Genomic DNA, 22,964 nt, shown 5'->3' on the forward strand with positions numbered 1-22,964 from the left:
TAACCAGTCGAACTCTACTTACGAACCCCGACACTCGTCCGTCAACAGTCACCTCCTTAATGGCGGAATGGTGGCCCGTCACGGAACTATTGCTGTAAAAGCTTAAAAATTGGCATGAGAAATGCTTAATAATCCAAAAAGAAACAAAGAATAATTACTATAAATCAAAGTAAAACTTTAATATTACTCTGAAACCTTTTACTGTAAATAAATTAGAATTTCACCACACCTAACATGACTATTTTTTCACTTTCACATGACTAATAAGTGTGGTATTCCTCAGTAGTCTCCCAAAGCAACACACCACAAAACAGTAGGTTTAAATTGTGTCTGACTTAGCAAACAGTAGATGGGGAAGTTAGATACGACCTCTAATTTAAGTTAGGTACATTGTCAGAATACAGTAGACCCCAGGTTATGATCTCACGTTTTGATTTTTTTATATGATTTTTTTTTCAGCCCATTGTTACAGCATTTTGAAATGAAATGAAATGATCTGCATTTATATAGCTTTTCAAGTCAATGACTTCCCAAAGCGCTTTACAATGTGCTCCACATTTCCCAATAGCGGCCTTGTATTGCAGCCATGTAAGACGCTAACCTGCTTATTGGGGGTTTTAGGGGTTCAATGTCTTACCCAAGGACACTTCGACAAGTAACACGGACGATCCGGGATTCGAACTGGGATCCCTTGATCCCAAGACGAGCGCTCTACCTCCTGAGCTACTGCCGCCCCGGGAATATAATTTTCCCCATTATATGAAATAAAAAACAGATTGTGTGCCCAAAAACGGTTACAATTCAAACCTTACGGTATTCATGCTTATTATGAATTACTTCTCTAAGATGCCTGTCTGTTTTTGTTTTTTTTGTTTAAAAAGCTGCCTGTATGCAATTGGTTTGCCGAACAGCTTTTATGAAGATGCCGATATGCTATGGGCTGAACTCGCACAATCCTCCCCTTGTTTTTTCTTCAATCAATACAGAACAGAATATTGTATCAAATCTTCATAGCTGTGGGTCCAAAGACTTGAGAAGCAAGAACCTGATAATAGTAGAAAGAAAGCTTGAGATACTAAAGAAACACATACATTTTTAACATCGCTAAGGAATATGTTGTAACCAATCTACAATTATCAAGCATAAGGTGGCAACTAAGGCAACAAAGTTTTCGAATGGCATAACATTCCTCACTAGCAGAGATTTGAAAATCAGTTTTAATTTAAATACGCCACTTCTGCCCCCGTCTACAACCACCCACTGACTCCACTGTACCAGGTCAAGGTCACACCAAAGGCAAACAAAATGTCATTTATTCATCACATGTATATTTATAATGTTATCTAATCACATACACATATACTGTATCACATTAAGTAAAACTTACTTTATATTACTTTGTTACAATTTTAATGTTTTACCTGGGTTACAGTGGGTTTGGAACGCATTTTCTTATCACCATACATTTCTATCCCCTGCCATTCAACAATTTCCCCTTGTGATCCTAACATCAGATTGGATTAACTCCATATCCTTAGGGTCATCTGTATTAAGAAAATTAAAAATAATTCATTTGAAAATGCTGTATGTTAGCTTAAGTCGGGGATCAGCAAACTACGGCTCTAGAGTTGCAAGGGGTTCTTTAGCGCTGCCTCAGTGGCTCCCTACAGATTTTACAGAAATGTTTAAAAATGGAAAAAGATGGGGGAGGGAAATATATGTATTGTTTCTGTGATGGTTTTCTTTTGAAAATACAGTAGAACTCGGTTAATCCAGATTCAAATGGACTGGGAATGTTATCCGGATTATCCGAGTATCCAGATTAGCCGACGTCCGGTATTCTCAGAGCCCCTGACCTCAAAAGAATGTTTGGTAGAAAATACATGAATAACTCATCTGGTTTCGATTAAACACGAATTCACGTGTTTATATTCACACATTTAAAATGAGAATTGGATTGTGTGAAAACGGGAGTCTGAGGCGGAGTAATAAATGTCAGAGCAAATAGGGGCTTTATTGACATAGCTGTTCAAAACAGTTCGCAGCAACAATAGCACGTTGTCATCTCTCTAAGGGCCCGGTTACACAGCCGTTTGCGTCTGTATCGCGGCTGAATCACGAACAGAAATTTCTGCCCGTGAAGCAGACGCTGTTGGACGCTTTGAGATCACGATTAGACGAGATACAGCCGTGCTTTACATGCGGCAAGAAATTCACACGCGAAAAAGTTTTGCTCTGCTCAAAACTTTAGACCACAGGTAACCGCGGGCAGCACACGTGGTACACACGCAGATATGACGCGGTACAGACGCGGAACGACGTGCTACGGCCGCAGCCAGGGCGTGGTTACACGCGGAATCTTAGCAGGTAATCGCGGGTGGAGCACGGTCATAGCACGTTTGTCCTGCGCCTGTATCGCGGCGTTATCACGTGAATTAGCGTGTGTAACGCGTGTGATGGTCAAACGCCTTTCTCCGCGTATATTCAGCGCGATTTGCCGAGCACACGTCAGTTGTGCTCGAGACGTCAAGAGGTGAACATGGATCCCCGTCACCGTAGTGACCTCGTCTTAATCCATTTTTATTTCTTGACATTTCTTTTCATTTCATAACAAGATAATAAAATAAAAATGAAAAACTATTACAATAATAACATATTGGCTTCTTCTTTGGTGCCATAGCTTGAAATCTTTATCTTCACGGGACTGTGTCTTGAGCGGTTATGATTTCTACAGCCCGGCTCGGCAGCTTTTATACCCGTGGTCCACACGCGGGAAGGACGTGGAACTGACGCGATGAGGAAGCGCAACAGGAAGCGTCTGTTTTGCAGGCATACCACGGATGAACTGCGAGTTGGCCAATTTTGCGCATTTTCTACCGCGGGCAACCACGGCCAAAAATCGCAAAATTTTACCCGTGATACGGACGCAAAAGGCTGTGTGACTGGGCCCTAACCGGAAGAAGGGACAGTGCAACTTCCTAACCTGTCCCACTAGAACTCTTGACTCACCAACAGGGTTCCGTGGGTGAATTATGTAAACCTACCACAAAATACAGTATTAATGAAACATACATACCACGTTTTTCAGAATATCTGACAATGTTTGAGGTTTCATGTAAAAATAAGCCGCGATATCTTTCTTCTTCATGCCTTTGTGATCGTTACAGTATTGTATGATCTTTAAATTTTTCTTTAATGTCCGGTCCTCTCAACTCCTCTTTGTCACTCAGGCCATGATATGACACTCAGGAAAGTCTCTTTTGTTTTCATTTTGCACGAATAGATCAGAACTTAAATCGAAGCACAATGAGATAGAGTCAGTTAGTGATAACCGGGAAGACGTCCCACGAAGACAAACGCATAGAGAAAAGTGGTCGTCTACGGACAAAAGGATCGCATACACTTTCCGGGAAAGTTGCGTCAGCATAGCCTCTTCCGGGAAGACTTCGGAAAAGACATGGCAATATGCATAGGAATGGATCGAAATGATTCGGATTTTGATCCGGAAGAGCCGAAGATCCGGATTATAAGATTTGGAATATGTGTAACGGGTGTAGTAATAACTTTTGTTTTATTGAAATTCCTGCTGAAATATGTGTATAGTTTTTGGTAAATGTCCTGCAATGATGAGTCCAACAGTGCCATCTGCTGGTATGGGGTGGGGTTTGGTTTTGGCTTCTGACATGTGACCGGGAGGCGGGGTTTGTTGGCAGTCTTAGCAGAGAGAACTGCAATGGTAAGACACATCTTTTGGTGCTCCACAAAAGAAGTTAATTTTAAATATTATAACCCCAGCTGACAAATCTCTCAACATGCACAGTAACGTGATTGATATTGTCAAGCTGTTTAGGTTTATTTTCGTTTTGTTTCTGTTTTACTAAATTATGAATTCCCCTTGTAGAGATCAAAGAGATCAAAGCCAGCAGAAAAGCTAATGTTGTGACTTATCCATTTGCAGGTAACTTGTACCCGTTTTTATACTCATTATTGTTTTTATTTCTATTTTCTCATATACATTAAAAAAGGATGATGTTGGTTAAAATTCAGATGAAAGAAAAATATGTTGAATCCATTGTAAACGTTAAAAATCCACTATACGATCTCTTGTTAAAAGTATCTTGTTAAAATGTAAAGATGTAAAAATGTATTGTGATATTCTAAAATGTATTTTCTGTAAAGTGAAAAGAAAGCTCTTTGATATGCTTTGTTTGCAGTCTTAGCAGAGAGAACTGCAATGAGATCAAAGAGATCAAAGCCAGCAGAAAAGCTAATGTTGTGATTTATCCATTTGCAGAAACTGTAATAATAAAAACCTCATCATCCAGTCCAGCGTGAATGTGGATCTTTTGTGGGACACGTACACCGCAGTTACATATGCATAGATTTTTCATAAAAAATACATTAGAAATTAAGTTCTACTGTAGTAATTATCAAATTACTAACTTTTTTGTACGATTCACTTTTTCCTTCAATTTAAAAATTTGATTTTTTTAAAGTATTTTCATTCTTTTGCAGGCCCAGACATCTTTTTTTCTCGATCCATTGTGGCTCTTTCAAAATTTGGGGTTGTCGACCTCTTGGAATAAAAAGCATATTTCATGAGACCAAGCGGGTTTCTTCGCTCCACTAAAATAAAAGGTTTTCCCGTTCGGCTGTGCATTTCGCTCCTATTTGTGCGTCATTTTCTTTCCCCGACAGCCTCCTTTTATTGCACGCACTTATTCATCCCAGCAAGCCCGCTATTGGCTGTGGAAAACATCCCATGCTGCTGGAGAAACGATTATCATCGGACGTGAGCGGCCGTAAAAGCGGCCGAGCGCATAGCTCACGTTTTGATTGTTTGTTTCCTTCAAAGTCACCGTCAGGCGGCAACCTTAACGTGGCCTCCGCCGGCAGATGAAAAAACGGGACGGAATGTACGATATTTTTCTACGATCGTCCTGGGGATACCTCAAGTGTACTTTCACATGCCGTCGAAAAACACTGAAATAACAAATACGCTCGTTTTTCCAGAGCTTTTTATATGAGAAAAAGTCACCGTTTACCACAAAACGTCTCCTGTCTCCACTCAGGTGACGAACGGCCTCAGACTGATACTGTAGCCCGCAGTCTGGTTCTGAGTGTGGGCGGCGGTAGACGAGGGGGGGGATTGTGATTTACAGAGAACGTACATATAATCCGTCTGGCAAGCTAAGGTGTGCGCGCCTGTGTTATTGGTGTGGTGTTTGCGGACATTTTAGAAGCAGCAGGGCCCCATTTCCTTTGACCATAATTGTCTTTGAATTGCGCTGATGTCATGCTAGCGGCCTGTTTTGGCCGCCGTATCGGGACCAAGCGGGGAAGTGGACGTGGACATTTGTAGGCGCTTCTTGTTTTCGTTACGGGATTTATTTATTATTATATTAGACCAACATGATACAAGAGATGATTCGATCGCAAGATGAATTAAGTTTTGTAATGGCATGACATTCCTCACGATTGGAGATTTTAAAATATGTTTTAATTTCAATCCGCAGCTTCCGCCCCCGTCTGCATCCACACACTAACTCCACTGTACCATGTCAAGTCACATCACACTAAAGGCAAAGAAAGTGTTGTTTATTCATTACATGTATATTTATTTATATTGTTTTATAATCACATACACATGTATCACTTATAAGAAGTACTTACTTTATATTATTTTGTTACAAATGATTAAGATGTGTACACAATTTTTATGTTTTACCTGGGGTACAGGGGGTTTAAAACACATTTTGTAATCATCATGAGTTTCTATCCCCTGCCATTCGACAATTTCACCTTATGATACCAACATCAGATTAGATTTACTCTGTATTGAGAAAGTTGAAGTTGAGAGTGGCCGAAAAAAAGTGATCCAACAATTTTCTCAACCGCATCAAGCTTTCTTGTTCCACTTTCATTTCAAAAGAAACGACTCGCCTCTTCTTTACACTTTACACGAACCATATTAAATGGATGCACGAGATATTAAACAATAAATATGTCAAAGTTCTGAGCACGCTGGAGATACAGTATAGAATGTTTACAAATGAACTAGGAAGCTGGATTTGTTCTTCGGGATGGATGCTGGGTGCGCTCTCACAGTGCCACACGCTGGTAGCAGCGGAAAGAAGCACTACAGTAATGTCCTGTACTCGAAAAAAGGTGCACACAATATAAAATCTAACATACAGCAATGTCCAGATCTTTTTCCACATCCCGAAAAAAATGTTCGTATATACTGTTTATCGTAAGTAGGGGAGCGTCTGTATACTGTAAGTACATTTGAATTCAAAAAATGTTTTTTTAAAACTTGCGATGATTGTTTCCCTTAAAGAAATGATTGAAAACACTTAAAGAAAAAAGTTTAATATTTTCTCAAGTCGAGTCATGTTTATTTTTATAAGTCTCAGGGGGCTGCACAGTTTAATGACTGGTACAGACAAAACACTATTATAAAACATTCATTTCCTTTTTTCGACTTGAACGTTGTTGTCACTGTTGTCCATATTTCCTTATCATCAACTTTCATGTGACGCATCATATTCGGCAAAAAAGGCAATAAAACACACAAAATAACTAGCAACTACAAACTCGTCCAACTGGCACTTTGGCCAATTAGTTCAATGAATCACCCCAATTAAATACATGTTTGAGCTAATCTGTTTTCGTAACTCTCAAATGTTCTATTTCTTCTAGTAACTGCCTGAGTTAACTTCACACTGCAGAGTTTAATGCTGAATTCTGATTTTTGGGGTGAAATACAATGATTTTGTGAGATCATTCACATAACCAACTAACTTAATTAATGTGTTAACAATGCCCAACTGAGCCCAGATGTGAATGGCGAAGGATAGTTAAGAATGACTGATATCGATACAGATGATACAGAGGGGGTAAACCAGTGTATGCTGTCGGGGCTCTCTGCTGATGGAGGTTTTTTTTATATATATATACATCTTACAATAAGAAAAAATATACTATTTTTTTAAGTCAACAACAAGATCTCATACAACCTCACACCCCAGTTGTTAGAACCACTAATTTACACTGTTGTTTTTGTTTAAAAAAAAAAAAAAAAGTTCTACACACCGTTCTGTACATGCAATGCTTTTCTAATTAAAATAATATCAGCAACATTTTTTTAAGTACAAACCTTGGAGACAGCGAGCGCACAGGCGTGTCCCCAGATCTCGATAAGCTGCTGCAGCCCAAACTTGTAGTCCCGCACCAGTTCCGTCTCAATGGCGCTCGCCTCGCCTTTGCTGAAACACACAAACCATAAGCTTAAAAAAATAAAGGCTGCGTAGTAAAATATATTTTTATGCCAATATCATGAAACATACTTTACTATTGAAAATCTAAATCTCAATATTTGAAAATGATACTACATACCACAAGACGCGGTGAAAGCACTATTTCTGTTCAAAGAAGTTCCTCCCCTAGTTGCAAAATAGTTCCGCGGGTGTGTCAAGTTCTTCTCCATGGCAACAGCTCAACTAATGGTGCTGCTTTTCATGTGTGTTTAGGTGGGACGACCCTTGATGCTTTCCCCTTCGTTGTGCTGCCGTTTAGTGGGTCATGTTGGCATTGCAACTTTCAAGAATGAAACGTGATGTCATAATTGTCTCTGTTCAAACCAGGGCTGTTACATTCACTTGAGCTCAGGGGCCACGTCGAGAGAGAGATCGGAAGAGAGATCGGAGGAAGACAGTAGGAGAGTAAATCAGATGTTGTAATACTAATCTGTTGTCTGTTATACTGGTCTATGCAACCCATGGAGACTTATTGTGATAAAGTCTATAGGAAGATTTGACTTGACTTGAGAGGAAAAAAAGAACAGAAAGGGAGAGAAAGCGAGAGAGAAAAAGGAAATGAGAGACAGAAAGAGAGATAGTAAGAGAGAAAAAGAGAATGAAAAGTAGAGGAAGAGACAGAAAGATAAGGTGAGATTGAAAACGACAGAGAGAAATAGTGGCAGAGAGATATAAATCTAGAGATAGGAAGGAAGGAAAGAAAGAATGAATGAATGAAGAAAAGAGGGAGGGAGAGAGTCAAGGAAAGGAAAGGAGAGTAGAACGAAGGAAAGAATGGAGGGCTGGAGTGATAAGGAGAGAGACAGAAAAAAAAGAGAGGGAGACTGTTAGAAAGAAAGACCAAAAGAAAAAGAGAAGCGGGGGGCGAGAGCGGTGCCAGGAATCAAATGGACTGAAATTTTGTTTTTGTTTTGTTTTACATTTGTTATATTTCAGTAAGTTTTTCATTATATTTAAGCCTATCCTGTCCATTGTCAAGCAAAAGAGTTTTTAAAACGCTATTATTTTTGGGGGTGCTTGGGTTAAATTTGGGGGCTTTTTACGCCCATGCCCAACAACTATATGGGGAGAGATTTGTCTCAAAAACAAATATATTCGCAAATTACACAAGATCTGAAAATGTGTTTTGAGAAATGCACACGCAAGATTAAAAATTACTTATGTAGATCGCAGATATATTTGCAGGTCTTCAAAATACATGATTCACATCAGATTTTTTCTTTTAATGGTACTGGATTAAGGCGACACGGCGGCTGCGTGGTTCGCGCATTTACGGCACAGTTTTGAGGTCATGGGATCAAACCCAGCTACCAGCCTTCCTGTGCAGAATTTGCATGGTCTCCCCTTGCTTGCGTGGGTTTCCTCCGGGCACTCCCGTTTGCTCCGGGCACTCCCGTTTCCTCCCACATTCCAAGAACATGCATGTCAGGTTAATTGGCCGGTCCAAATTGTCCCTAGGTATGAATGAGTGAGTGAATTGTCTGTCTCCGTGTGCCCTGCGACTGGCTGGCAACCAGTTCAGGGTGTCCCCTGCCCACTGCCTGAAGATTGCTGGGATGGGCTCCTGATCCTGCGCGACCCTACTGAGGATAAGCTGTGCAGATAATGGATACATGGTTGTACTGGATGAATTGGAAAATTGGCTGTGAAAGTCCTTAACTAGTAGTTGAATTTTTCTATGAAAAGGCTGTACGAAGCTTGTTGGCAGTTCTTAGCCCTTTTCTCACAAAACAATTATCGTCAGTGATGCCATTTTCGAAATGAATTTGCAGGGGAGGACAAAATCGATTGACAAAAAAATTTTGCCCCAAAAAACTACTGAATCTCATTCCGCATCATTTGACAGTAAAACGCTAGCAGCGTAAACATCTAACGACCTTTATTTGTATTTCTGGCAGAAATGTAATCACCTCCTTAAGGGCAAAGACAACAAGCGAGGTCGTCACACTGTTTGGCGCTCCTCGCTAGCAGAAATAATCTTCGCAAAGATCAACTTGTCTCAGTAGCCCAGGAAACAACCCCGAGGTGAGCTGTGTGTGACAGCTGGAGTCGCTCCGCCGGCTCAGGTAAATGCCAACAGCGCAGCTCACGTAGGCTAGCCCAACACACACATAGAAGAATAGAGCTGTAGCTTCAAGGAATCGGAAAGCTGCGTAAATACGATTAGCATCGGTGATGCGGTCGCCGGGGTGTCAAGCGGTGCGAAACGAGTTCACCTCATCACATCGGCGACGACAGACGCTTGTCGGGGTTAGCGGCGGGGAAATGTTATTATGCGATGACATTTGAACAACAAATGAAATATTTAGCAATTACCCCAGAGCATGAAGGAATTCCAATATCAAAGAATTGAAATTGTTGTTTATCAAGGGGGAGAAAAGCTACGTTTCCAGAGGCACTCTCAACAATACAAGACAATAGGGATTAGGGCTGCAACTAAAGATTAATTTCCATCCATCCATCCATTATCTGCTCCGCTTATACTCAGTAGGGTCGCGGGGGTGCTATAGCCCATCCCAGCTATCTTTGGGCAGAGGGCAGGGGACACCCTGAACTGGTTGCCATCCAGTCGCAGGGCACACAGGGACAGACAACTCACTTGCTCATTCACACCTAGGGACAATTTGGACCGTCCAATTAACCTGACATGCATGTTTTTGGAATGTGGGAGGAAACGGGAGTGCCCAGAGGAAACCCAAGCAAGCACGGGGAGAACATGCAAACACCACACAGGAGGTTTGATCTCATGACCTCAGAACTGTGCCGCACACGCCCTAACTACTGCGCCGCCATGCTGCAAAGATTAATTTCATAATCAAGACATTTTTTAATTTCCTCCTCTTTATTCACCTTACGGATGGATAGGAAAAATATTCTATAACATAAAACAATGAAAAAATGTTGTTTGTTAGTGCTGCATCCATTGCAACCTGGTCATTTTTTGTTTATTTTATACTTTAATTATTTCATATTTCATTCGACTGTATAATTTTGCAAATAACTCACATGCTGAGTCCACGTCCTTTAAAAAAGTCAAGTCATGTTTATTTGTGACGCTTTTAAGGAGTCTCGAAGGGCTGCACAGACCACAGATTATTGCAAACTACAGATTATTATTTTACCATACCCTGATCTAAAACCTACAGTAGGGCAAGGAAAAACTCAAAAACCTCAGCATGGGGGAAATGAAGAAACCTTGAGTAGGGAGCGCACATGAGGTTATCCTCCTTCTAGGATGACCAGGCTGCAATGGATGTTGCCTTAACAAACAATATACAGTGGAATCTCGGTTTTTGAACGACTCACAGTTGGAACAAATCAGAGTCTGAACAAAAAAATTCAAGAAATTCTTGCTTCGTAGTTGGAACAAAAATCGGAGTTCGAATGCCAGTACGACGCGTGAGTGCGTACGCGAGGGTGGGATGCTGAGCGGCATGCGGGTGATGAAAATACGTGAAGTCGCAAAACCACGTTAAGTATTCCGCGATACAGCTATGGCTAACTGTAGTGCAGTGGTACCGTCTAGGGGTAGATGTTTCACATCACTTTTTTTTTTACTCCTTTTAATTTTCTCAGGTGCAACTACACCTCCACTACACTAGGGGACGTCCGAGATTAAACAAATGTGTAGCAAATGGGCCGAGTTACAGAATTTCGTCGAACTCCACCACCCCGATGAAGCTGCAGCCACCAGAGTCATCAATGACTTTAACGACACTGTCATGAACCACTTCCGAAAAGTGCTAAAAAGAAGGCAGAAACAAGTGTCATTGGATAGATATTTTAAGAGAAAATAAAATCCTGTAGCCGAGTCATCCGTAGCAAAGAGATTGGAACGTGTGAGCACCCCTCTCACAGAAGAGCTCCCCGAAGATTTTATGGAAGGGGACTCTCCTTCCAAACAATAATTTTCCTTCCTCCTCCATCCCTCTCCACTGTCCACCTGCGCCGTCTGCTGACTACCACAAAAGGTAAAAAATCGTTCATGTTAGCATAATCTTTCGTACGGAAGATTACCATAACGCGAACGTACGATTAGCCTGGGTTACATTTATGTTTATGTTATTTGTGTCTTAAAGGTAAACAAAGGTAAACATTCAGGGTGTTGGAACGGATGAAAACGATTTACATTATTTGTAATGGGAAAAATGATTTCGGTGTTCGAACAAATCGCTTTTCGAATAAGGTTCTGGAACGGATTTTGGTCGAGAACCGAGGTTCCACTGTAATAGAAATCAAATATAAAGTAAGAAAGTATAGTATGAAAGAATAATACAGGGAGTGCAGAATTATTAGGCAAATGAGTCTTTTGACCACATCATCCTCTTTATGCATGTTGTCTTACTCCAAGCTGTATAGGCTCGAAAGCCTACTACCAATTAAGCATATCAGGTGATGTGCATCTCTGTAATGAGAAGGGGTGTGGTCTAATGACATCAACACCCTATATCAGGTGTGCATAATTATTAGGCAACTTCCTTTCCTTTGGCAAAATGGGTCAGAAGAGGGACTTGACAGGCTCTGAAAAGTCAAAAATAGTGAGATATCTTGCAGAGGGATGCAGCACTCTTAAAATTGCCAAGCTTCTGAAGCGTGATCATCGAACAATCAAGCGTTACATTCAAAATAGTCAACAGGGTCGCAAGAAGCGTGTAGAAAAACCAAGGCGCAAAATAACTGCCCGTGAACTGAGAAAAGTCAAGCGTACAGCTGCCAAGATGCCACTTGCCACCAGTTTTGCCATATTTCAGAGCTGCAACATCACTGGAGTGCCCAAAAGCACAAGGTGTGCAATACTCAGAGACATGGCCAAGGTAAGAAAGGCTGAAAAACTTCCACCACTGAACAAGACACACAAGCTGAAACGTCAAGACTCGGCAAAGAAAAATCTCAAGACGGATTTTTCTAAGGTTTTATGGACTGATGAAATGAGAGTGAGTCTTGATGGGCCAGATGGATGGGCCCGTGGCTGGATCGGTAAAGGGCAGAGAGCTCCAGTCCGCCTCAGACGCCAGCAAGGTGGAGGTGGGGTACTGGTATGGGCTGGTATCATCAAAGATGAGCTTGTGGGGCCTTTTCGGGTTGAGGATGGACTCAAGCTCAACTCCCAGTCCTACTGCCAGTTTCTGGAAGACACCTTCTTCAAGCAGTGGTACAGGAAGAAGTCCGCATCCTTCAAGAAAAACATGATTTTCATGCAGGACAACGCTCCATCACACGCATCCAAGTACTCCACAGCGTGGCTGGCAAGAAAGGGTCTAAAAGAAGAAAAACTAATGACATGGCCTCCTTGTTCACCTGATCTGAACCCCATAGAGAACCTGTGGTCCCTCATCAAATGTGAGATTTACAAGGAGGGAAAACAGTACACCTCTCTGAACAGTGTCTGGGAGGCTGTGGTTGCTCCTGCACGCAATGTTGATTGTGAACAGATCAAAGCACTGACAGAATCCATGGATGGCAGGCTTTTGAGTGTCCTTGCAAAGAAAGGTGGCTATATTGGTCACTGATTTGTTTTTGTTTTGTTTTTGAATGTCAGAAATGTATATTTATGAATGTTGAGCTGTTATATTGGTTTCCCTGATGAAAATAAATAATTGAAATGGGTATACATTTGTTTTTTGTTAAGTTGCCTAATAATTAAGCACAGTAATAGTCACCTGCACACACAGATATCCTCCTAAAATAGCTAAAACTAAAAAAGCCCCACTCCAACTTCCAAAATATTCAGCTTTGATATTAATGAGACTTTTGGGTTCATTAAGAACATGGTTGTTGTTCAATAATAAAATTAATCCTCAAAAATACAACTTGCCTAATAATTCTGCACTCCCTGTATAAAATAGAAAGGATGACCATGTTCTGCGTTTTATGTGGTAGGTAGACCATTCCATTTGACTCATTTTGTAATTAGCTTGCAAGCCGTAAAAGGCAGAGCACCCCTGGCTTGATGCAACCAAGCATCATCTGACAGAATCAGCGTGCAAGCACCTCGTTTTATGACCGTATTTTTGTAATGCATCCTGAGAACTAGTGCCTCTTATATTGCCCCTCAGGAATAGTTGATTTCCCTAGTGCAGTCAACGGGGAGCTTAGCGTCATTGTTAGCACTGCTCGACTATGATCCCGAAAGCTTTTAATGAGCAGAAAACTGAAACTATAAAACAATCCCGGTGGAGGTTGAAGCAGAAAGCTACAAAGAACAACAGCTGATAGATAAACGACAGTCAAGGGATACGGCGAGAGTGTCGTAAAAATCCCACTCACATGCGCTAGCTTACTGCATAATGTCGCCTTCCCCTATAGAGCATCTGCATCATATAAGCAACAAATACTCAAGGGGACAATAGCTGCCATTTTTCACCCACACAGCAGGAGCGAAACAGTTGCGTTGGCTTCCCATTAACCCCCATCCCGCTGCACTCGATTTCTGTAACGATAAGGGGCTCAACTAACACTAGCGGACCTGCCACTGGTCTCCCCTGTGAGAGGAACTGACAGAGAAATCAGTTTTCATCTTGATAGCGGGCGCTCACCACACTTTTGATTAAAAGTGTCAAGAGAAAGAAGAAAAATCCCTAGCAATCGCCGCAGGGAATCGTTTTGCATGCGGAGATGTACGGCGAAGGGGAACGTTTGTTTGGATATTCCATTGTGCCTTGAGATATGAGCTGGTTAGTAATTGCATCTGAAACTTTGGAACCGTATGAACTACCGATGCCTAGACGGCCTTAGATTGTAAGACATTCATCCATTATGTGCACCGCTTATCCTCAGTAGGGTCGCGGGGGTGCTGGAGCCCATCTCAGCTATCTTCGGGCAGCGGGCAGCTATCTTCCAGTCATCCACAGTCCATTATTGCCTTCCTTAGCCTTTTGCAGTCCTGTTCTTTAGTGTTAAAGCACCAACAATATTTTCTTTTTAGTTTTCCTATATATAAAACCCATTTCCTTTAGGAGATTTTGCACAGTTCTGTCACATACCTTGACTCCAACTTCCTTCAATTTCCTCTTCATTTGTTTTGTTGTATTTTTTTTGTTTTCAAGACATAGGGCCTTTAGTTGTTTGTCTTGACGCCTACATGTCTTCCTTGGCCTACCAGTATGCTTGACTTTAACAACATTCCCATGCTGTTTGAAATCTTTGATACAGCTGACTGTGAACAGCCCACATCTTTGGCAACCATACGAATAGAGTTACCTTCTTCACAAAGTTTGAGGATCCGGTCTTTGGTCTCAAGAGGCATCTCCTTTGTTGGAGCCATGATTCTTGACAATCCACTTAGTCCGGGAGCCTTCCAATGTATGATAACTGCACTATTTTTAACTGCTGACTAATGAGCAGACTTAATCTAAACCAGGTGCCCAATTAAGGAAAGTAAATTGATTGGGTTTGTCCTTATTTTCTACACACAATCCACTGATTCCATTATTTTTTCTTCAGAATTGAGTGATTCCACATTTATTTCCCTGCACTTACTCTATAAAAGTAACAATTACTGACAATTACAATGTTATTGTTAATGTTGTTGGAATTACAATGTTAATGTTGTTGGAATGACCTTACGATTGTTTCATGTTTGTGATCGGAGTTTTTTTCTACAGAATAAAATGCTTGCCAGAGACTGATGATTCCATGCCTTTTTGCTAGGGGCTGTAGACCTTAATCACAAGAAATTTCAAATGGGTGTACAGTCAATACACAAAATAATCAACACAAAATCTAGGTGCCGGTAATAAAAATGTAAAACTCAATAATATAGTTGTGTGTTAATATTTTCACATATAAGTCTCACCGGAGTATAAGTCGCACCTCCCAGCCAGACTATAAAAAGAACTGCGAGTTTTTGTTCTGAAAATACACTATTTCCTGGCAAATGTTTCTTCTGCCAAAACGCATCTCTGTCCTCGTGAAAAAATATTCGAATCAAATCGTATTATTCCCTGCAAGCACACCTGATATCTCGGAACACATCGGTAGGGAATCTCCAATCCATCCATCTTGTGCTGTCCTCATTAAGTTGAGTTTATGCCGTAAAGAAACACCGGGCAGCTCGCCAGGCGACGGCAGGCCACACACATAATCCAATTTCCGTAAATTGCTACAGAAAAAAAATAATCAAAATTGTCCAGGAGGTTCTGTCTGTACCAACATGATGATCGCATCCATTTTACTAGAGTTCACTTAAGTGCAGCCTCCAATTCTGTAGTGCAACCGAGCAGATATGTATCGGAAAGTTTACTTCGAAAAATGATGTCCTTGTTATGGGTCCCATACTTAAGAAAATGTGCTAATATTTGACTAAAGCAGACTATTTTCAAATTAGTTTTACAATGTTATTGTTACTTCACGCTTTGTACTTTGCAGCCTGTGAGCATTACGGGTTGATGAATATTCATTTAAAAAAATTGAAATATTAAACAAAAATGTAAGCCTATCACATGTTTTATTTCGGGCCGCTGAAGCAATCCATTATCCCCAAACGCATATTGCTTCGAGTGGGACCAGGAAGAGCACACTTTGTCAGGCCTGACTGCTCCTTATTGCCATTATTCCAACCTTAAATTACCTGCGCTTGTGCAGCCTCGATCCTTTAAACCTAATCCCATGTTGCTGCAATCAGGGTTCGGCAGATGGCACTTTTGTCAGTACGCGTGCCCTTTAATCCCGCCTAAAATGAATTGCACAGTTGTGACTGCGATCTGTTATCCCCGATCGACAATTGCTGAGAGCAGGGCCCAGGAGAGCATGTTCTTTTGTACCATTGTGGCTTACAAAACATTAACTGCACTGTTTTGGTTGTACTCTAATCCATTATATCTAGTCAACTATTGCTGAGAGCGGGTGACTGAGAGGAAACCTATTTTGTGTGTGGCAGCCCTTCTTTCTGTTTTTTACGTCAAAAATGAACAGCATCCATCCGGCTGCAAACCATTATACCCTATCCCATATTGTTGCGAGCAAGGTCCATCAGAAGGCACTTTTGTCATGCATGACAGCTCTTTTTTCCGTTCCTAAAATGAACAGCACCTATACTAGGATCCAATATCCCTGGTTGACTATTGCTGAATGATAGCTGAAGTGTGCCATTGTGGCTCACTTGTCATAGCTACACTGTTTTAGCCGCATTTTATTATCTCCAGTCGACTTTATCTGAGAAAAGGAGGGCCGACAGAGCAAACTTATGTATGTTTGAGGGCTGTTTTTCAGTTCTTTCTTTCTAAAATGAACAACACTCATGCAGCCACGATCCACTATCCCCGGCCGACTTGCTGCAAGCGGGGGCCAGCATAACACATGTTAAAAATTTGACTACTATGTGGATCTTTCGCATATCCCAGGAGGTTCTGGTCCCAATTAAGCCTAATACACAAGGGGTTACTGTATCCCGGATGCAGGATACTAAACTGCACTAGTAGCCACATTCCCTGGATGACACTAATATATTTTATGTTGATATACTTGATACAGGTGGGTTAAGGAATGGAATAACCGTAAAAATCGGGTAACACTGCAAAATATACATATTTACCCTCAAGTTTTGCAAAATGAGCAACCATTGCCACATATCAGCAAAGCGAAGAAAACGCCAGAGCCCAGCATCCTATAATGCCAAGACGAAGGATCAGGTGGCACTTCAGGAGCCCCAGCTGGCCCAAGGGTAGGCGGGGGGGATAACCCCTGTGCCTCCATATGTTGATGTTCACGGCATGACGTCCTCCTACTGCTCATGGATGCTTATCACATCAGCGGCTCCAGATTCACTTAGATCGCCACATTGAATTGATCGCTTCGATAAATCGTTGTTTTGTTGCTGTTGATTCGTTTACTTCCGTTTCTTTGTCATAGTGACAAATCGTTTTGCTTTCATGAACGCTTCCTGAGGTTGTTGTTGCAGTGATGAGACCGACATTGCATCATGGGTTTTTTTTCGTTGTTGTGTTTGTTGCCTAATTTAGCTCTTTGAGAGATTTCCGGTCTTACTTGGGCTGATTTACATCTCCATGGCAACCTTCTCGCCTCTCTCATTTAAATTTTACTTACTCCCCAGTCCTTACCAGGGGTTGGCATACTTTTTAAATCGCGGGTACTAAATATTTTCCAGATTATTGGTTTATATTTTCCAGATTATTGGTTTATAGTTGGGCAGCACGGCGGCGCAGTGGTTAGTGCATGTGCGGCACAGTTCATGTCTTGGGAGAACCTTCTGCGTGGGTTCAAATCCAGCTCCAAACTTCCTGTGAGGAGTTTGTATGTTCTCCCCGTGCTTGCGTGGGTTTCCTCCAGGCACTCCGGTTTCCTCCCACATTCCAAAAACATGCATTTCAGGTGAATTGGCCGGTCCAAATTGAGATGAGATGGTTTATAGTTAATTGACACTCAAAACAAGGAGAGAAGACATCACTGACATTAATAGCTCACAAGCAAAACCGGAGAGGACCATACAAAACACTCAAGTATGTTCTAAAAGTCCTTGTTTGTATTCATATTTTCTAGGTTGTGGAGATAAAAAAACAGCAATGTAATTGGCTAATGATGGCAATGATCTAAACAATGCACAATCTCTCAATCATAGTCAAAATAACAAACAAAAGTGCGAAATAATAGTCAAAATAACCTAAGCCCGGCCTCTTGAGCAATCTTTTTTTCAGGTGTCGAATAATAAAAATAGAACCACATTTTTCATTATAAGAAAGCAATAAAAGCAAATGTCAGAATACTGTATTTGTTAAATGATTTTATTATTAGGCGAGGGGCCTGGAAAAAAAGATGGATTTGGTTTTTGTGTTCCTGGTTACAGTCTCTCGATCCGATACCATGTAGAAAAAAAGATAATGTAGGCACATCCAATTTTTCCATATGCGTTCATGAATGGATATACATGCAGATGCCAAATATTGGCACCAATTTTTTTTATTAGAAGTACTTATTTATATTTGTAACATTTTTGTTTAGCGGGCCTTGTTAAAAAGCCTGATTGCCCATCTCTGGCCCACAGGCTGTAATTTGCCCACCCCTGATCAAGATTTTCAAATTCAGGCTGCAGAAGCCTCATCGATGGCAATATTAAAAAGACGATGCTCGTATTCAAGAAAGTCCATAAAAAGGCGGTCTGCTGAGTTCATTAAGATGCAAGTGAAGCTTCCTTAACCGAGTGCTACGTGATCTGAATCCATTTCTCTTAATAGGTTTGTCTGTGGAAGATAAATTGTAGATTCATTATTCATCATAGTGCTGAGGCATAAATCCATTTTTGTACTTAATTTGTCGGAGTAAAAATAGACTACAGTAGATTTCCAGGATCCGACATGAATTTGTTCTGAGGTAGGTATGGGAAGGTGAAATTGTCCTATGGCAGGGGATAGAAGCCTTTATTAATTAGTTAGTGTTTCAAGCTTCCGGTACCCTAGGTAAAAAATTCAAATTATTTATACATTAGAGTTAGACTGATTATTTAGGAATTTGACAAATATCGGTATTCGGCATTTTTTTTATTTGACTGGCACCACAGCTCTCTATCTTTTGCTCTGGCCTCTCCCCTACCTAAATGACTGTACGTGTCTGTACGATACCACCAGTCAATGAAATTTGTCATGCCACATATCTTTGGAAAGCTTTAACTGTTGGGATTCAAGATAGGATGACCATTTCAAAATATACTCATCACAGTAACATCACGATCGGTCTGAAACAAAATACTCACCAAAGACAATGTCTTTAACCCATCAAATTCCACAAGAGTCTAGTGAATCCAACCGTGTAAAATGATTGCGCCAAATCACACGATAATGCAGACAGATTTAAACACTCCCCTTTGAAAATCAACAAACTTGTCAAATGACTTGCGGTACTGTATAGACGTTAGCCTCTGACCTTTCTATTGACACCACTCTTGGCCAATAGCAGGCTTTTTTATGGTCCACAGCCCGCTTTTGCCAATACAGAATTATTTGATAAAAGGAAGATTGCCTCCTGTAGTTGAGAATATATTAACTAAATCGAATGATGACTGACACACTGTTTAGCCAATAAAAATCCAAACATAATTTAATGCCATTTTCCAGGGGTCTATTGCAATCCAAGCCGAAAATAACGTGTGCAAGGTAAGCCGTGATTCATATTTATGCACAATTATTATGCGCAAGGGTGCACAATCATTGATTTGACTTCCGGAAAGAGAAGTCAAACATTTAGAACTCTTTCACAATATCCAAAAATTGGCCAAATGAAAATAGAAATTTGCACGGTTTTAGTGTTGTCAACTGGTCGACTCTAAACTTTTGAAATTGCCTAAATTTACCCTTAGTTTTTCAGATTGTGATCAAATTTGACAAGATACAGGGTAAGGCTTCAAGCTATAGTCTCGTTTGTTTTCCAACTTAGATGCCCATAATACACTCTTTTGCAGGCATTTAATTACAAAAGCAAAAATTCATGAGAGAATAAAAACATTGTATTTTTCTGTGTTTTAAACTCAGATTACTCAATATTAGTAGCACTTGTAGTGATTCTTTCAGTTTGGGAACAAACCTTAAAGCCTTACCTTTCAAAAGGGACCAAAATCGTCCATATTCTCTAAATGGTTCAAGGACTGGGATTTTAAGCGAATTTTACAGGAATGTCAGGGGGTTAAAGCAGGAAATGTGGGAGCCGATGATTAAACGACAAGTGAGGATAAATGAATGTGAAACAGCGTAATGAAGCAAATCTTATCACCGCCGTTCACACGGAACTAGGCAAAACGTGATAACAAGCGTTGACGTTCGTGAAAAAAAGATGTCATTATTGCTGTTAACTACAGCTTTACAGCCAAATTAATTGTGCAGGGACTGCGGCACCACATGGCTGAGTAGCTTGATTTCAGTATTTCGCCCATTAGCATTTTCTTTACCTCCAGGCACTTATCTTTAGCTTTAAAAAACACAAAAAAATCTCATGAATAAATAGTTATTGGTGTCAAAGAAGTAGAGTAAATGGGCATCAATTTGCTCAAGGTGAAAAAGAAGTTCAGCCGGTTTGGCAAAAAACAATCAAAATTGTCCACTGAAAATACATTTTATGGAAGGTTACAACATGCAATTCACTTAATATTTGAGTATTTTTGGTGGATATTGTGTCAATGTTCCTTGAATTACCGTATTTTCCACACTATAAGGCGCAACTAGAAGTCTTAATTTTTTTCAAAAGCTGACCATGCGCCTTATAATACAGTGCGCCTTATATATGGCTCAATATTAAATCGCAAGGTCTCGCAACTTACGCAACAGCCGCCGACTCGATTTTCCCCCGAACGTGGAGTAGTCCGCGGTGTATGCTGGGATTTATATACCGGCGTTTCATTGGCTAACCAATGTGTCAATCATTATTTGAATCAGTCACTATTGGCTAAAGTTATTCGGAGCCTCGGATAGGCTAGAAGGCCGAAACAAACCCTGCAATTGGCCGAAAAAGATGTGTCAATCATCAGTTAAATCGATCGCTATTGGCTGAAGTTATTCGGAGCCTCGGATTGGCTAGAGGGCCAAAACAAACCCTGCAATTGGCCGAAAAAGATGTGTCAATCATCCGTTGAATCGATCACTATTGGCTGAAGTTTTTCGGAGCCTCGGATAGGCTAGAGGGCAGAAACAAACACTGCAATTGGCCGAAAAAGATGACTGACTAGCAAACTTGCTAAACTACGCCATAAAGAAACATGTTTCATTAGTCTGTATTTGTAAACATTTTACTCTCCTGGATTTACTACACTCACGGTTGTGAGAAGACCATGATTGCGTATCATTATTGAACGTGAGAACTTAGGTGAGCTATGCGGCTTTATATTTTCCCGGTATATTGTTTTAGAACGATCTTGATGTTGCTGTGATGAGTTGAGTGAATTAAACTCAATTCCAAGTGTTTATTGTCATATGCACAGTAAAGTTGCGGGCGAAAAAGAAAATAGAAACTAAGGAATGGTTGGCATTTCTTGAATCCCAAGACTTTAACCTTCTGAATGATATTTGAAACGATGCATTTGAGTGACATCGTACGGACACCGCATCCGCACGTGTCTACGACACGTATTTACTTCTTTGCAAGCTTTGGGAATGTTAAGGGGGTAATCAGTTTGACTGAATCATCTGACTGTTTTGTCAACGTTCCCATTGTAGCGCCTTATAATCCGGTGCGCCTTATCCATGGAAGATATAGGACCAAAAACTATTTTTGGGGAGTGCGCCCTATAACCCGGTGCGCCCTATAGTGCGGAAAATACGGTAAATACAATTTTCATTTAAATTGATGTATTCAGATAGAACATTTCCAACAAAATTACCTTCAGCCGGTCCCAGCTCTAAGAGCCACTAAGCCAACAAAAGTGCACTCTGCTGGTCACTGCTCGTCGCAATGTGGGTTTAGGCATGATGGATTTATGGCGCATTAGTTCAATTCACTTTTTAGGTGGACAGAATGGCAAAAAAGAGGGGCCACCAAGCCTGTATATACAGTGGAACCTCGGTTCTCGACCATAATCCGTTCCAGAACCCTGTTCGAAAACCGATTTGTTCCATCACCGAAATCATTTTTCCCATTAAAAGTAATGTAAATCGTTTTAATCCGTTCCAACACCCTGAATGTTTACCTTGAATGTTTAACGTAAACATAAAGCTAACCCAGGCCTAATCGTACGTTCACGTTATCGTAATCTTCCGTACGAAAGATTACACTAACACGAACGTATAAAAATAAAAAAATCAGGTCGTTTACAAGTAATTTAGCACCCGGGTCTCCACAGCAAGTGGTGAGCGGGTCATTGGAAAGGGGGCTCCGTTCCAACACCCTGAATGTTGGGCTCCGTTCCAACACCCTGAATGTTTACTTGGAATGTTTAACGTAAACATAAAGCTACCCCAGGCTAATCGTACGTTCGCGTTATCGTAATCTTCCGTACGAAAGATTACGCTCACATGAATGTGTAAAAATTTTAAAAAAAAGGATAAAGAAAAGAATTATGAATAGAATTTCTTACCTTTGTGGTGGTCAGCAGAAGGCGCATGCTGTATTCCCTAGCAAGATCAGACACTCGCACACCTCTTTCATATTTTGCTATTATTTCTTTCTTAAATGCGATAGTTGTACGCACTACTTTTCTTTTTTCACCTGTAGTAACTTTGCTGCTTGCACTGACTTTCTTCTGAGGCATAATTAGGGGCTAAAACACTTCGTACACCTATATTAAAAGCGAAAGCAAAACAAAACACGTCCGCACGCGATAACAGTTGGTCATGAAAAGAGATATCTACACCCGTACGCCGCTCAGCATCGCACCCTAGCGTACGCACTCACGCATTATCGGCGTTCGAACTCTGATTTTTTTGACGGAACAGCGAAGCATAAAATTCTCAAAATTTTTGGTCGGACATAAAATCAGATTTATTTATTTTTAAAAGCTGACTATGCGCCTTATAATCCGGTGCGCCTTATATATGGATCAATATTGAATTGCAAGGTCTCGCAACTAAGAGAAGCAGCCACCGACTCTATTTTTCGCGTTGAAGACGAAGTGCGCTGTGCATACTGGGAAATATTAAACAACGATTCTCTTTTATCTGTGCGTTTGTATAAAGACCCTGAAATGGCTCCTATTAAGAGACACGCTTACAA

General features: G+C 40.8%; 1 protein-coding gene across 1 annotated transcript in view; it reads right to left on the reverse strand.

Moving 5' to 3' along the window:
* The window catches only part of yjefn3 (YjeF N-terminal domain containing 3), a 68,884-nt gene that overhangs the window by 14,123 nt on the left and 31,797 nt on the right, over positions 1-22,964 (reverse strand). Inside the window, exon 2 of the mRNA XM_088349405.1 lies at positions 7,160-7,268. Within this exon, the coding sequence (XP_088205531.1) occupies positions 7,160-7,268 (109 nt within the window). The remainder of the gene's footprint in view (positions 1-7,159; positions 7,269-22,964) is intronic.

The sequence above is a fragment of the Urocampus carinirostris genome, chromosome 12, assembly GCF_059441175.1.
Source record: "Urocampus carinirostris isolate Australia breed hairy pipefish chromosome 12, RoL_Ucar_1.0, whole genome shotgun sequence".
In the NCBI taxonomy this organism is placed as follows: Eukaryota; Metazoa; Chordata; class Actinopteri; order Syngnathiformes; family Syngnathidae; genus Urocampus; species Urocampus carinirostris.